Source organism: Ictalurus furcatus, chromosome 6 (assembly GCF_023375685.1).
Source record: "Ictalurus furcatus strain D&B chromosome 6, Billie_1.0, whole genome shotgun sequence".
Lineage (NCBI taxonomy): Eukaryota > Metazoa > Chordata > Actinopteri > Siluriformes > Ictaluridae > Ictalurus > Ictalurus furcatus.
The window spans coordinates 3505340-3522257 of NC_071260.1; the positions used below are offsets into that span (position 1 = coordinate 3505340).

The window sequence follows — 16918 nt, forward strand, 5'->3', positions numbered from 1 at the left end:
AGTCTTGTGGACTGTATGTAAAGATCTGTTATGTGAAATAGTTTATTCAGGACAGCTCTAAATAAAAAAAAACAACATGGGATTTTGATGATCCGTCTTATTTTGTTAACAGTGTTGAGATTTAGCAGATTCTGCAAGGGGTATGCAAACTTTTGGGCACAACTGTATGTGCGGTATGTGTGTCTGTGTAAATATATATATATATATATATATATATATATATATATATATATATATATATATATATATATGTGTGTATATATATATATATATATATATATATAATTGTTATTGTTATCTATTGGTAACACTTTAATCGATGAATTCTTTACTAATTTAGTTATTACTAAAATAAATTCAGGACATGAAGTATATTAAGAAAAATAATATTTGACCATATATCTTTGGGATTAATTGACAGAAATTTATTTTGTTTTCAGCGAACTACACTGAAAAAAAAAAAAAAGAGAGATCTAGTGGATATATTTCAAATGTAGTCAAATGTATCCAATATTTCCTATTACAAGATTATAATTATTATAATTTTTAAACTAATTTACGATCGTTCTATTGGCAGATAAATTTAGCTAATTTTAAGCATGTATTTCTGGGAAAAAAAGCGCATTATTATCTGGCAACAAATGAAGTTAACATTTTAACACTTGAACTGAGTAAAAACGGCTAGAGGTTTAATAACCTTATATTTGGTTTATTGTAATCTTATAATAGGAATAAAAATATAATTTCCCCCCATCCACCACATAACTGTTTTGAAGACAATAATAATAATAATAATAATAATAATAATAATAACTAAAAGAATATAGCTTCCAAAAAAACCTTCATTCTAATAAAGAAATTCATATTACTGTATATGAATATGCAAATTGTACGCCCAACACCACTTATCCAATATTACAGAATATATTTGAATATTATGCAGATATTTTGACGTGCTCTTACATTTTATGACGCAATAACTCTATTGAGGAAATTGAGCTTCCCTGAAAGGATTGTCATCATTAAGATATTTTTAAAAAGTGCCATTTTACATATATTACATACATGACACGGTGTTAATTCCTTGTTTGTTACTGTTCTGTAGTTTCTATGGTTAGAAGGCTTCATATTTTTCATTACGGATGGTCAATGACTAAATTATTTATGCATCTCTTAAAGTGTCACCATTTAATTTGTGTCGTTTTCGTAGAGAGTGTCCATTTAGCAAGCACTGTGTTAGATAATAAGGCAGTGTGAGAGCAGTAAACGTCCCTTCGTAAAATCCCTGCGTCGTGCGTCGGCAGAGAACTCTGGGTAGACGCAGTCATGTGACCTTCTCGACAGTCATGTGACCGTCCTTCCGCGATCGGCGACGTGTTCAGTTGAAGGAGTTCTCGGATTTCTCAGCATCGAGGCAGCTCTTGCCGTTTAAGTGTTCGCTGTGGCCGTCGATGCTGTAGCAGCCCTGCACCTCGGTGATGGACGAGGCCGTGTAGGACGTCGATCTGAGTGCCTCGGCGTTAGCCATCGCGTTGCCAAACTGCAAACGATACTGATTCCAGTTTCTCCGTAACACACTCTGTACCTAAGGAAAGGACGGATTTGAATTTTATTTAAAAAAAAAAAAAAAACGTATTCACTGTGCTAACTTTATGAGAGTTTATAACTTAACCGTAAATGACACGAAAAATGCCTACGGCTACATGAAGTGAATATAAAGCAAGAAAGTAAAAGCTTTTAAAACACATTTACAAACATTTTTACAAATGAAAGCGTTTACATATTAACTAAAGGAAAACAAAAACTCTGCATAGGATGTGTAAAAAGTGATTCTTCAGTCGTTCTTGGAAGGTTTCTAGAGATTCTACATCAAACCTTCACTAAAAGGGGAAAACTACTGTGTTCTACATTTTAAAATATTGAGGATTTCCAAGAAAGACAAAGCATCAGGGATAATACAACCCTTTTTTTTTTTCTTTTTTCCAGAATCTACCAGAGTTATATGATGCCAACATGTTGCTAATTTGTTTGAGAGTAAGTCAGTATGTTCCCTGTTTTCATGCTCAGAAATAAAACCAGTGCTGGTGTTCATGCAATGCGAAAGGAGTCGACACTCAACTCACTTCAACCCACTTTGGTCCTAAATTTTGCTTGTGTTACAGCCGAGTACATGGGTTACAAGTCCAATTCATTTCTCAGTTTTGTAAGCGTTTATGTAAACAAGCTACTTCTAAATACAACTGAATTTTTGATTATGTGTAACAAATAAGGACAACCCATTCTGGCTACTAAATGTGAATCAAACCGCTGAAAGACCACCAACACACATTATACACTACAACTGAACATCATATAATTAACAGAATTGATCAAATTCAATACCAGACTCTTGTTCTGTCAGTGTTTCCCTCCATTTTGTGTTCACCTGTAACATGTTTTATTCGGATTTCATTATTTAATTTGTTTTCTTTTCGTAGAGAATGTCCATTTAGAGAGCGCTGTGTGAGAGCAGTACACCTTCCTTTGTAAAAACCTTCTGTCAGGTTTCGGCAGAGAACTCTGGCTAGATACAGTCACATGACCTTCATAGCTTTAACTCGGTGGTAGTTCAGTGGTTAAGACATTGCGTTACTGTTTAGAAGGTCGTGAGTTCAAACTCCACTGTTGGGCCCTTGAGCAAAGCCCTTATCCCTCAAATTTAAAGCGAAAGAAATGTAATTTCTGCCCAATATCAGAAACGTGAATTGCCATTTTCACCGACAAGCATCATGTGCTTTTGTTTCTGTTTTGGTCCTGAATCCACCCCTGTCCTGTCACTGCTTTGTTACCTGATTGTGTTCACCTGTACCATGTTTTCTTCTGATTTGTTTCTTTATTGATTATACAGTACCCTTGCGTTTAATCGTCTCTTTGCGAAGTCTCCTTCTCCTTTAAATCAGATCCTGGGGTTGCATGCATGGCCGTATCCACCATTGAGTTCACCCAGGTCCGGACCTCGGAATTTTTTTTCCGAGGTGTATATTAAAAGTCATAAAATAACTGCGTAATAATAACTCTTTGGTGCCGCAAAGATCGTACATCGCAAAGATAACCGACCTTCTCGGGTGACTGCGTGCTTGAGTTGACCAATGAAATCGGCTTGGGGGCGGGCTTTGCGCTCCACTGTGCTGGGCTGTATCAACAAACCGGGTAGGACGTACACCTTAATCCGCCGAAGCGTTATGAGGTAACTGGAGAATTTTGCTTGTAGTTCATTGCCATGATTCATCCTCACCCAGTCAGACATCATCTGATAAATAACTCCCGTGCACGGTCACGCTTCGTGAAACGGTGGCCGTCCATCACGAGTGAATTAACTAGCTAGCTGCCAGCTAACATTAATTCCATCCATCCAATGAAGGACTGATAATGATATGCTTTTCTTTCAAATCAGTTTGTGCAGGGTTGAAACACATGTTAATATGATGAGGTACCAACATATATTTTTATTTTCATTGCACGATTATCCTAGCAGAGGCCGGTAACAATGAAAATGAAAAGACTGCATCAAGATGAGACTGAGAGAAAAAGAAAAAGAGAAGATGATGGAGATGAGAGAGGAAGAGTAGGTACTACTACACTGTGCCCAGAATATGATTAGCATTATGTTACTGTGCTGTTTAACACAAACAAAAATATCACTATACCGCTTATCCTTCCTTCAGGGTCACGGGGAAACCCGGAGCCTATCCCAGGGAGCATCGGGCACAAGGCGGGGTTCACCCTGGACAGGGTGCCAATCCATCACAGGGCACAATCACATACACACTCACACACCCATTCACTACAGACACTTTAGACACGCCAATCAGCCTACCATGCATGTCTTTGGACAGGGGGAGGAAACCGGAGTACCCGGAGGAAACCCCCGCAGCACGGGGAGAACATACAAACTCACACACACACAGGGCCACGGTGGGAATCGAGCCCCCAACCCTGGAGGTGTGAGGCGAACGTGCTAACCACTAAGTGCGCCCCCCTATATATATATATATACTGCTGGAGACATTTTTTAATTCAAATCCAAAATGATGCAAACTTGAAACGCAAAGATTAAAATAAAGGTGTTTTTCTTTTTACTAAATTGTTTTTAGTACACTTTGGCAGGAGACACGAGTGAGGAGTCACAAAGAAAGGGACAGGCAGTGGATACAGACGGAGACAGAGAGAAGAAAGAGTAGAAGACGACGGAGAGCGAGATGAACAGAAAGATTGTGATGTCGAAGAGATGAGACACAGGGAGCAGGTTATGGAGAGCAGAGGGATAGAGAAGAAAAGAAAGAGGCTGACAGAAGAAGAAGTAAAAGACTCAGAGAGACCACACAAACACTGGAGAGACCAGGCTGAGATTAGAGGTGATAGAGCTGATGACAGTCAAAGAGACACATTTTTGTGACATGGTTTTCAAGCTATTATTATCATCCAACGGCTTAAAATGCACATATGTCGATTAGGGAAATCATTAGTTTTGCCCCCGCAAGCCTGCTAGCAAACTTCGCTTTTGGATCTCGGTATTTTTTTAAACCCTGCCATGGTTCCTAGTTTTGTGTTTTTCAGCTCTCAATCCACGCCTGTTTGTTTCATTTATGATTAAAGATATTCCTCGGAGCCCTGTTTTTGACCTCCACTATGGACCGTGACTGATTTCTGGGTTTGCGTCTAATAAAGCCGCAACCAAGTTTATGCATTTATGTCCTGCCTCTCCTTACCGCACGGTACACCCTCATGTTACACAGATGAGGAATTACCTGAGGGTCAAACGCGAGTAAAAACGCCACGTCAACACAAACGACCGACATCTAAATACAACCGACTGATTTTTGTTTATCTGTAATGAATAAGAACAATCTGTTCACATGTTTCATTCAGATTTCGTTTTTTTTTTTTTGATTATTTGTACCCTGATGGTCTTGATTTTTGTTCCGTTGTACGTCCTAGTTTCATGCGTCACTGGTATTGACCTTTGCCTGTTAGTTTCAGATCCACCATCAAGAGCATCTTTACATCATCCATAATTTTGTGCTTCATCTCAGCCTCGTCCTGCTCAAAGGCCAGACTGCTCTGAATTGTGTGCGCAGCAAAAAGTCTTTTTCAGGGGCAAGAAGCGAGCTGAACAAATCATCATCATGGACTCCACACTCTTGGGGGACTATCCATAACTGACCCTCTCTTTACCATATAGTTCTCTATGTGGAATTTGTATTTGGTTTCTTGATATACTTATAAAGTGGCATAACTATTTACAATGTTAACGATTTTATGACTGTATACTAATACGTCCTTAAAAATGTGTATATTATAAATGTGTTTAAACACTTATGAATGCATTATGACGTGTTATAAATGTATGCACAGGTCATTGAACACATGGCTTTCATGGGAAAAAGTTACTGAAGAATGCTGGGAAATGCTCCAGAAAGTCCGACTTGTCATTTTATGAGCACCGCGTCTTCATAATTATTGGAATAAAACCGTTCTTAGTATCCCGTTCGTTCAGATAAACGGTATCACGTTCCTTTTCCCATTACGTGACGCCTTTTTGTCTTCTGTAACGCATCGTGTCGAGTGATAATTGCGGCTTTTAGTCATCCGTTCCAGCTCTGCTAACTGCTGTATTAGTTCCTGACGCGATAATGGAGATATCGATGCAAGCGGTGCGGCGCTCATAAAGCAGCTACTTAGAAAAACACAGAGCTCGTTTGAACTTGGATCAGAAGCTCCAAGCATGACTCATAAATCTGTGCCTAAGGACATGAGCCAAAGTCTTTAATTATCCAGTGTTTAGCTGAAACCTCAAGGGAAGGAGAGACGGTTTTGTAACAGAGCTTTGGGGATTTAATCGTGTGTCTGTTCATAAAGTGGGAGGGGAACGCATGTGGTCGAGACCGAAGCCATACGGGATTTATAGATAAACAGGAAAAGGGGGTTTAAGTCAAAGTGACAGTGCTTTTCCTTACCTCTCCATTAAAGAAGCAGAAGATGGTGGCCACCAGAAGACCCTGAAAAAGAAGAACCGTGTCAGATCGGAGTTTAACGCCCCCCTGGAAGTGTGTTTTGGCATCAAGGTGTTTAATATGCACGTCAACGACAAGCGTGTTCCACTGCAATGTTCGCTGAGCAGATTGAGCCTTGTACGTCTTCATAATATACTGCACATGATTATTATTTCCTGCTAATTATCTTCAGGCTGAAAAAAGAAAGCTAAGAAGTGTAATCAATAATGAAATTAATAATAGAATTATTTTTTTTTTTTGCACAAAAATTGTAACGTTTAGGAAGAGAAAGCATTTAAATTAGAGACGTTGCTGGATCAAGTGCTATTTTATAAGCTGTGTAATAATGAGAGTGGAAGCCATTTTGTTACATGTGATCATTACAATTAAGACTATTCATGTATTAGATGTTTATTTCATTGTATGCCATCTTCTCATTCCAATAATCATCATATTAGTCTTTTATGTGTTTGCCATATTTTATTCTGTAATTTCTATCGCAGAATTTTTTATTTTTTTTAAACTTTTGGGGCTTAAAGGTGAGTGCTTGTCTAGATGCTATGAAATACACCCGTCTCAGATGCGTCTACTCTGGAGTTGTGAAGTACGTGCAGGTGATTTACATGATTTAAATGAAGAACTGGGAAAATGAAACTTAAGCAGGTGTTGAGCCCGTCTCTAAATATGCATAAATATTGGCATAAGTTTTAGACCGAATATGAATATAGCGCTATACAGTACTTTAAACGTGCAATACTGTGTTTTTTTTTTTTAAATAGTGCATGTTACACAAACCAGGATTTAATTCGTTTAGAGATAATTAAAGATTTGTTGATCTAGTAGTGATGTTTTGCAACACTTAATTATTCACATTAATCATTATCTATCTATCTATCTATCTATCTATATATCTATATATATATATATATATATATATCTATATATATATATATATATATATATATAAAGTTAGTAAAAACTAAACTGAAACGGAATTCTACCGTGATGGAGCAGCAGGATTAAAGTTCACTATTAAAGTGTTCTGTAAAGATAAAAACCAGGATAATAATCCAGATCAACATAATTAGCTCCACCCCACACAAAACAGAGCTGCTGAGCCCCGCCCCTTTTTCCTTAAAAAAGGAACTCATGAGATGTATACAGTTTAAACAGGTTGAGGAAAGGGAAAGGCAACAGAGGCTCTACGATTTACAAATGGATCCTTTAACCTTTTACTAAGACTAATTAGGTTTAATTATATATTTAATCTCAGCCAATCCACCTAATGGAGTGTTCTTGGGAGGTCGGAGGAAGCAGGAGAACCGTGGAGGAAACTCACACAGACATTCGAGAGCAACCCGAGCTCAGGGTCGAACCAGAGACCCTGGAACTGTTAGGTGACAACGTTACCTGCTACACCTATTACATTCAGTGCAAGTCAAATTAATTCAAAGTTCCTTCCTTTGTGATTTCCAAAGACAGTTTATTTATTAAGCTTGTTTTTTTTTTTTTTCAAAAAGTTTCAAACTCATCCTGTAGTGGTCTCGATTCTCTGTGCTTTGTTTTTTTTTTTTTTTTTTTACACAGCCATGTGAAACTATGCACTCGATTTACACTCACCTGATAATGCATTAAGATGTTCATGACGTAGTCGTAGATCTCGGATAAGACACGTCCCGCAGGTTTATAGGGCAGGAGGACGAACTGGATTCCCAACAGGGGGACGAGAATAAGAGTGGCACGCACCGCCTTCATGTACAGACTCGACTCGGCCTGGTGCGTCACCTTCAGCTTGGTGATGAGGACACGCACGATGTTGAGCAGGAAAAAGAGATTGACCTGAGGATAAATAGAGGATGTAAAGGAGTTTTACTGACTGTGTTCATAATAAGTGAAAATCCAAGCAGCTGAACAGTTGAGCGTTAGAGGTCTTGCATTTAAACCTTCAATACCAAATACAGACCTTTAGGGAAAAAAGAAGAAAAAAAAAAAACGGTCAAATTTCCTCTTTACATCAATGAGCCATCAATTAGTTTGCTAATTAATGAGCAAACTAGATGTGATGATGGCCAGGGATAATAAATAAAGAATGCGATTCAGGTTCACGATGGCGTTACACAACTGAGCCATATGGCCAATAATGTTAGCGTGATAAATTTCTCTGTAATCGATCAATTATGCTAATTATTAAGATATAGATCTTCATAACCCTGTCATGGATTTTAAAGAGCATCCTGCTAAAGACCAGGCAGAATAAACCCGATGTTCATAACTGTTTAAAATATTAAAATGTTGTATCAGAACATGATGTATAAAATATACAAATACTGTAGAATATACAGCATACAAAAATCTACTTGGAAGAACCATTCTTTCTCCACTGTACTTATTGGCCTCATCCAGTAAGTTGCATCTGTTGGCAGTTTTCACGAGTTTGACGTTAAAATCGAAATGAAATCTAATAGGATTTGAAGACACTCTGGTTATCATTATCAAGAAAAACTTTAACGTGATATAAATTGGTATCTTTTTATCGCCCAGCACTACATTATGACTGTTTATTTCAAATCTCTGTATCATTTTGTCCATCTTTGATAAGTGTGACATACACTTGTTTCTAGTTTCTATGTAATGCTTGAAATGAGTAAAAGCATCTAGAAACAGGCTGAATAATCCATTTATAATAATCCAATAATTAGTGCTTCTATTCTAATGAGCTTCTCGTTATGCCAGCCTGTCCCTCAATCAACCACAACTTCACTGTACAGCTCGGCTCAACCACACTCGAGCCGACCGGGACGGCCAGGAACCTTCGGGTGACTTTTGTTGACAGCTTGACCTTTACAGACCTCAACAACTGCACGGTCCTGTAGGTTCATCCTGTACAACATCAAGAAAATCAGCCCCTACCTCACTGAACAGGCTACACAGATACTAGTCCAGGCTCTTGTCATGTCAAAGTTGGACTACAGCAACGCACTACTCTCGGGCCTCCCGGCCAGCTCCATCAAACCCCTTCAGATGATTCAGAATGCAGCGGCACGCCTCGTCTTCAACCAGCCCAAAAGAACCCATGCCACACCTCTCTTCATGTCCCTCCACTGGCTTCCTGTAGCCGCCCGCATCAAACTCAAGGCCTTGATGCTCACGTACAAGACCTTGTCTGGAACAGCGCCTCCTACCTCAACTCTCTCCTTGAGGTTTACGTTCCCTCAAGCAATCTCTGATCGGGTTAATGACCGACGCGTAGTAGTGCCTACTCAGCGTGGCTCGAAGTCCCTTTCCAGAACATTCAAACTATCTGTTCCTCAGTGGTGGAATGAACTTCCAACCTCAATCCGGACCGCAGAATCTCTCACCATCTTCAAAAAAACAGCTAAAGACCCACCTCTTCCGTGAGCACCTAACCAACCCCTAATACGCCAACCCCACGTTATTATTATTATTATTTTTTTTTACATTTAAATTACTTTGGCTCTTACACCTCTACTCTGCGCAATATGCTTCTCTAGAACTCAATTATAAATCTTGTACGGTAGCACGACTTGTATTGTTCTCCGCTTGATATATCGCTTTGCTTGTATTTCCTCATTTCTAAGCGTCTGCGAAATGAATAAATGTAAAACGTAAATGTAATAAGAAATTACGTACGGTTATAGAAAGAATTTGATACATTTGCCCATATTCGGGATATTTTCACTTGCTGAGATATCAGTTATAAATATCGATAGTGTGCGATGATTTAGTTTTGTGTGATGCTAACCTGGTAGCTGTATGCTTTCTGTACTTGGTAGCAGCATTAGAGTTGTAGCTCCAGCGCAAAACTAAAGAAGCAAATATCAGCTGCCACTAATGTCTTGTTTGACGGAGTACGTACATAGGTGTAAATGGGAACATTACAATGCCTCTAGGATGGCTAAATGAATAATTGAATAATGTTGAATCTACAGTCTAGACACGCACATCATTAGTAAAATGTAACAGATAGGAAACGTGAGAAACGTCCATCAAAGACGTGAATGTAAACGGCATGCGTTCAAACGCTCCGAGATGATGTGCGCAGTAATGGAACAGAAAAAAAACAACAAAAAAAAACAACTCCAGATGGCTCACCAACAGCGCGGCACAGATCGGCCCGTGGATGATGTACAGCAGAGACGTGTTTGAACTGATCCAGCAACTACAGATTCAAAGGGAAATAAAATATCACGATTGACAGTTTAGTATTTCATGTGCAACACTTTTTAGATTAGTTTTCTCTCTTACAGTACATACGACTGACCTTAGCTATATATGAACATCTAAAACTGACTCCAGATCACTGTTCTTAGCTTAAATTTATTCAGTAAAGCCGTTTTAGCCTGGATACAGCTCCTTTTCGCCATTTCAGAGATACATGGTAGTGATATAGTGTATATACAGTACGAGTTGATTAAAGAATACTTACTTGTCATCATAATAATAACTTCTGGCTATGGCGTGTATTGTAGTCGGTAACAGCGGGAAACCTGAAACAAACCAAAAAAAAAAAAAAAACACACCATTTTCTAAAGGTTAATAAAGGTTCTTGAAATAACACCAGACGACTATGTATGTTTTTTAAGCATCTATGCTTTGAGAACTCACCCCATCCGAGAAGATAGTACCACATTAAATGCTGTTTTTGGGCAAATACGGCTACGACGATGAGCGTGTGGAGGTAAATTCCTTCACACAGCATCCAAAAGTAGTTACACCCGAACAGATAGAGATGGACAAACTGAGAAACTTTACAGCTGGTCTGAAGGGGAGAGATTAATAAATAAATAAATAAATAAATAAATAAATAAATATATAAAATACTGCAAACACAGTAATGTTTAGATGCACAGATTATATTAATTCAGTTCATACTTAGATCATAGACATAGACACATAGACTTGAATCAAATGTAACTCCATAATCATTTTAAAGTGATTCAATTTCATTTTGTGCCACACAAGTCAAATTGTCAAAACTTGTTTCGATCAGATCAAATAAAAACACTTTTAATCAAATCGGATGTAATCCAAATTCATTCATGAAAAATGTGGACCACATAATAGAGGCCCGTTGGGGTAGGAATCATGCTGCCTACTCCAGATCAGATCAAACAGAGCATACAGTGCTGTGAAAAAGTAACTGACCCCATCCTGATTTCTTCTGTTTTTGTGTATATCTCGTGCTAAATAGGTTGAGATCTTTAAACGAAATAAAACATTAGGCAACCTGAGTAAACACACAATACAGTTTTTATTTATTTATTATTCTTTTTTTATTGAAGCAAAAAAAAAAACTTTTCCAATACCTATAACTTATTTGAAAAACAAATTGCCTCCTTAAATTTTAAATCTGATTGTGCCACCTTTAACAGCAATAACTGCAACCGAACACTTCCGATAACTGGAGATCAGTCTTTCTCTTAATTCTAGGACTAGGATTTATTCCTACACTTTGGTTCGTTGTCTTGCTGCATAATCAAGTTGTGCTTGAGTTTCATCTTACGGACTGAAGACCGGACATTCCCCTTTAGGACTTTCTGGTAGAGAGCAGAATTCATGTTTCCCTCAGTTATTACAAGTTGCCCAGGTCCTGAAGCAGCAAAGCATCCCCACACCATCACACTACCTCCACCATGCTTGCCCGTAGGTATGATGTTCTTTTTGTGGAATTCTGTGTTTGGTTTACACCAGATGTAACGGGACCCCTGTCTTCCAAACGGTTCCACTTTCCACTCATCAGTCCACAGAACATTCTCCCAAAAGGTTTAAGGATCATCAAGGTGTGTTTCGGCAAAATTCAGACAAACCTTAATGTTCTTCTGGGTTAGCAGTGGTTTTCACCTCACCACTCTGCCACTGATGCCATTTTCCCCAGTGTCTTTCTGATAGTGGAGTCATGAACAGTGACCTTTATTGACGCAAGAGAGGCATTTGATGTTGTCCTTGGCTCTTTTGTGACTTCCTGGATGAGTCGTTGCTATGTTCTTGGAGGAATTTTGGAAGGTCGGCCACTTCTGGGAAGGTTCACTACTGTGCAGAGTTTTTCCATTTGGAGATAACGGCTCTCACTGTGGTTCTTTGGCGTCCCAGGGCCTTTGAAATGGCTTTGTAACCCTTCCCAGACTGATGTATTTCAATCACCTTCGTCCTCGTCATTTCTGGAATTTCTCTCAATTTTGCCATAGTGTGTCACCGGGTAAGACCTTTTAACCAACTTCATGCTGTTCAGAAATTTCTATTTAAGTGTTGATGTGATTGAACAGGGTTTGCAGTAATCAGGCCTGGTTGTGTCTAGTCCAGCTGAACCCTATTATGAATGCAGTTTCATAGATTTGGGGAATTAGTAACTACGGGGGCAAATACATTTTCACACAGGCCCAGTTGGTATTGGATAACTTTTTTGCTTCAGTAAATAACATTCTCAATTAAAAACTACATTTTGTGTTTACTCAGGTTGCCTTTGTTTTATCTTAGATTTTGTTTTAACCATTTGAACCATATAATGATTACATTTGTTTACACAGATCAAATACAGATCAAATCTGGCCACTAGGACAAAATTTTGATCAAAACTAGACTTACTGATTAGATCAGATTCAGTCACAAAATCAAATCAAATTCTCATCCAAGATCTGATCTGATTTCAAATGATACTTCCAAAAACTTCAGTTGCTTTAATTAGGTAAAGTTTGAACCATGTAATGTTCAGATTTGTTCACACAGATTGAATTTGCATTCACATCAAAGTAAGTCTTGCTGATTAGATCAGAATCAGTTGCAAAATCTAATCAAATTCAGAGCACATTCGAGATCGGAATGAGTTACGCAGATCAAATCCAACTTTAGATTAAAAAACAAAATGAAATCATAAGATTTGTTCACACTAAACAGATCCGATGTGGGCACCCAGATCAGACCAAAAAACATCCTCGCTGATTAGATCGGATCAAATTCAGATCAAGTTTAGCGGCACAAACCTGAACAAAACTGGATCCGATTCTTCCACACAAATCAGATCGAACCAATTTGTATAAATCCAAATCATTAGATGATACACTTTTCCAATTTAGTGACACCGATCAGATCGAATCAGATAAACACAGATCAAATTTGTTCACATAGATCAGATCAAATCTAGTTTTCCACAGAACAGGGTCAATTTAAACTGTCACAGATCAGGACAAACTGCACTGCTACAGACGCCGCGCTCACCGGATTCCTCTGCACTAGTTCCTGGTTACTGGCCACGCCCGTTAACCAGATGATGGTGATAATAGAGTTCAAGATAAAGGAAAAGAAGAGGTTTTTGTGCAGGGTGATTCTCTGGCAGCTCAAATTCCTGCCGAAAACAAAAACAAACAACAACAAAAAACATATAACATCACAAATGCAGAGAACATTACGAGAACATCTTCACTGTAATCACAGAGTTCAGCACTTACTTAAAATGGAAAAATATCCCGAGTGAAATAAATAGTGAGACCAGAGACAGCCCGTGTCCTATCAGGGCTAAGTAGAGCAGGTTTATTGCGGTCTGAAAGAGAAGAGTGAAAATGGATGAATGTTTAGACACATAATAAACATTTTCCTGTGCGGCCTGTCTGGTTTCCTGTAAATATTCTTTTTCATAAACATATTCTCAGATAATCTTTAAGCATTACTTATGATATTTATCTCATTTTTTCGAGCAGGTTTTCTAATTTTGCTCATGATGTAGAGCAGAAGCTTTATTATTTTGTTTTTTTATTTTATTTATTTATATCTTCATTTCTTTAGAACGCGAAATGGTAATCCATATTTGCAGTACTGAAACACCACGCCTTTTCTCTTTGACCGCACTGAGCAGACTCAGCTGGTTTTTTTTTTTTTTTTTAATTTTCTTTATATATAAATCTTTTATGTCTCCAGAGCGGTCAGGAGAGCCGTTTGCAAGGTTGTTCCAAATAATTACTTCAAAGCGCTCTTATAAAAACTCATTAGTGAAGGAACAAACCTGAGATTCTTTACTCGAAATGAAAAACCAGCAGGTTTACCTATAATCGCTGTTTGGATAACATTTTTTTTCCAAGTAGAAAACTTTTCCCCCAACCATAGCAAGGCTTAGGCGCATCACCTACGTGTTTTTTGCAAAGCGCATTAAGCCGAATAGATGTAAAAAGGCATTTAGGCAATACATCAGATCATCACATCAACAGTGAGTGTTTGGACGAATGTTTGTGTCTTGGACAGAACCTCATCGCTAAGCTAATCAAACAGCTGATTGGTTGTTTCACTGTACCGTCACCTCGGAATGGTAGCTACAACCATAAGCAAGTTGCAAACCATCGATAAGGTAAACCATCAAGAAAGAATCAATGAAGTTTTTTGTTAAGTAGTAATTCTTGTGGAAATTAACAATAGCGATAGCAGATAGTGAAAAGAGTCATGTGAAAAAAAATAAGTGCACCCCATGAAAATGGTTGGCTTTTTTTAACATATTTGGACAAGTAAACACAGGATCATCTTTGAAACAGCGTCTATTAATAAAGCTGATATACTTAGAAGCTAGTACTGAGCAGAAATAACTTCTTGTAGGCATTTTGCATAACTGTACTCCAGGTTTGCTGGAATTTTTGACCACTCTTCCATGCAGTATTCTTTCAGTCGCGATATGTTTGAGGGTTTTCTTGCATGTTCTGCCCGTTTCAAAATCCCTCCACAACATTGCAACGGGATTCTAATCCGGGATTTGACTCGGCCATTCCATAACCCTCCATTTCTTCTTTTCGAGCCATTCCTTGGTGGATTTGCTCGTGTGCTTTGGATCATCGTCCTGTTGAAAGGTCCATTTCAGTTCAACTTTTGGAGCAATAGACTGTGTTCACCTGTAATGTGTTTTTCTGATGGAAACCAAAGGGGTTTTTCATAAAAATAAAAATAAATGCTGTCCCCCGCCTCACCCGACAGTGCCTAAGCCCTCTAAAAACCCTGCATATTAATATTAGATATGTTTAATAAGTAAGGAATTATTATATAGTGTTTTTACAGAAGAGCAATTTGTCAAATATTTAAAATATAAGTAAAGAACAACATGTCTGTGCCAGTGGGCATGTGGCTGAGCACCGGCTGTGAAAGGGAGGAGGAGTCACAGAGACTTAGCGGGTAATGAATGATTGTCTACATCCGTGTCTCACTAGCTGTTTACGTGTTTCTTTTCCTCTTCCACACACCAGAGAGATTTTTTTTTGTTTCTCTTTAATAAAAAGAAGAACAGCCCGTCGTTCCCGTTCATTCTGACGTCTATTTAGGACGGCTATTTATTTTTAGCGTATTAGGTTAGTTGCACTCAGTAACTGTGAGTTCGTGGACAATTCTTTAATCGCTCCTTCTTGTTTCCTCTTAGTGCTAAGGATTTGATTGCAGGAATTGATGGAATATATTGATAGCCACGATCACTTCAACGAGTTTGGAACGTACCATTCTGCTTTCTGTACTGTACGCATTACATCTGGTGAAATTCGTCCACGTCCTGTTGCTCACTGGATGAATAAACCACTGGCCGTTATCCATGCACATCTTAGAGGCTGTTTCTGTTAAAAAAAAAAATTAACAATGCAAAAATCAAAGCTCTACAAAGCTCTACTCCTCCACACTGCGAGCTGATACGGAGTGTAGAGAATTATTAACTTAAACCCCTATCACTATTATGTGGAAGCAAAAGAAATTCGAAATGATTTATTAAGGAGCACCTATAAACCTGCTCATACATGCAATTATCCAATCAGCCAATCATGTAGCACAGCAGCACAATGCATAAAACCATGTAGATACAAGTCAAGAGCTTCTGTTAATGTTCACATCAAACTGGACAGTTGAAGACTGAAAAAATAGACCAGTTTTGATGATGTTTTTCCAGTCATAACTGTCCCACTGTAGGCTTACATATCTGAACTTGGCTGGCAGGAGTGGAACACAACGTGGTCTGCTGCTGTTGTAGCCCATTCTCCTCAAAGTTTGGTGGGTTCTGAGATACTTTTCTGCTCACCACGTTTGTCAAGAGTGGTTGTTTGAGCTACCGTAGACCTCCTGTCAGCTTGAACCAGTCTGGCCATTCTTCTCTGACATCTCTCATCAACAAGGCATTTCCACCCACAGAACTGCTGCTCACTGGATGTTTTTTGTTGTTCGTACCATTCTGTGTAAACTCTAGCGCAATGGTCGCTAAACCTATTCCTGGAGATCTACCTTCCTGAAGACAACCATAATCGTGCCCATCTAGTCATTAGCAGCCTTAGGAAGTTCTCGATCGACTAAAACAGGCGTGTTAAATTGTGGTTAGAAATGAGACCTGCAGGAAGGTAGATCTCAAGGAAGAGGGTTGGTGAGCACGGCTCTAGAGATTGTTCTGTGTGAAAATCCCAGGAGATCAGCGGTTACTCAACTGAAATACTCAGTGCAGCCCTTTTATCACCAACAACCATGCCATGGTCAATGTCCCTGAGATCAGGGTTAGATTTTTCCCCCCAATTCTGATGTTTAATGTAAAGCGCTTGATCTTTTTACGCATCACTCTACTGCTACACGATTGGCCGATTGGATTTTTGCATGAATGAGCAGGTGTACAGGTGTTCAAGTGGCCAGGGAATACTTATAAAACACCAAGAGACTTGTACAAAAGGCTCTAAAGCAAACTAAAACCATGCACACAGGCTATTTACAAAATACGGAATGGCAGTGTAGATATTAACTCTTTACCTGTAGGATCAAAGTCCAGGAAGTGGTCAGGACAATTCTGGTGAGCGGTGACACCAGCATCCGTGTCGTCCCAGCACAGCCACCCGTCCCATGTTCGGTTACACATTAGATCAGCTGCTTATGTAAAAGCA

General features: G+C 38.7%; 1 protein-coding gene across 1 annotated transcript in view; it reads right to left on the bottom strand.

Moving 5' to 3' along the window:
• Window positions 1-1090: 1090 nt before the first annotated feature.
• The window catches only part of calcrla (calcitonin receptor-like a), a 55469-nt gene continuing 39641 nt past the window's right edge, over window positions 1091-16918 (bottom strand). The window contains exons 4-13 of the mRNA XM_053626252.1: window positions 16788-16901; window positions 15510-15622; window positions 13496-13587; window positions 13266-13392; window positions 10659-10812; window positions 10480-10540; window positions 10146-10212; window positions 7653-7871; window positions 5997-6038; window positions 1091-1585 (exon numbers count right to left, since the gene is read on the bottom strand). Coding sequence (XP_053482227.1) covers window positions 1379-1585; window positions 5997-6038; window positions 7653-7871; window positions 10146-10212; window positions 10480-10540; window positions 10659-10812; window positions 13266-13392; window positions 13496-13587; window positions 15510-15622; window positions 16788-16901 — 1196 coding nt within the window. The 3' untranslated portion in view covers window positions 1091-1378. The remainder of the gene's footprint in view (window positions 1586-5996; window positions 6039-7652; window positions 7872-10145; window positions 10213-10479; window positions 10541-10658; window positions 10813-13265; window positions 13393-13495; window positions 13588-15509; window positions 15623-16787; window positions 16902-16918) is intronic.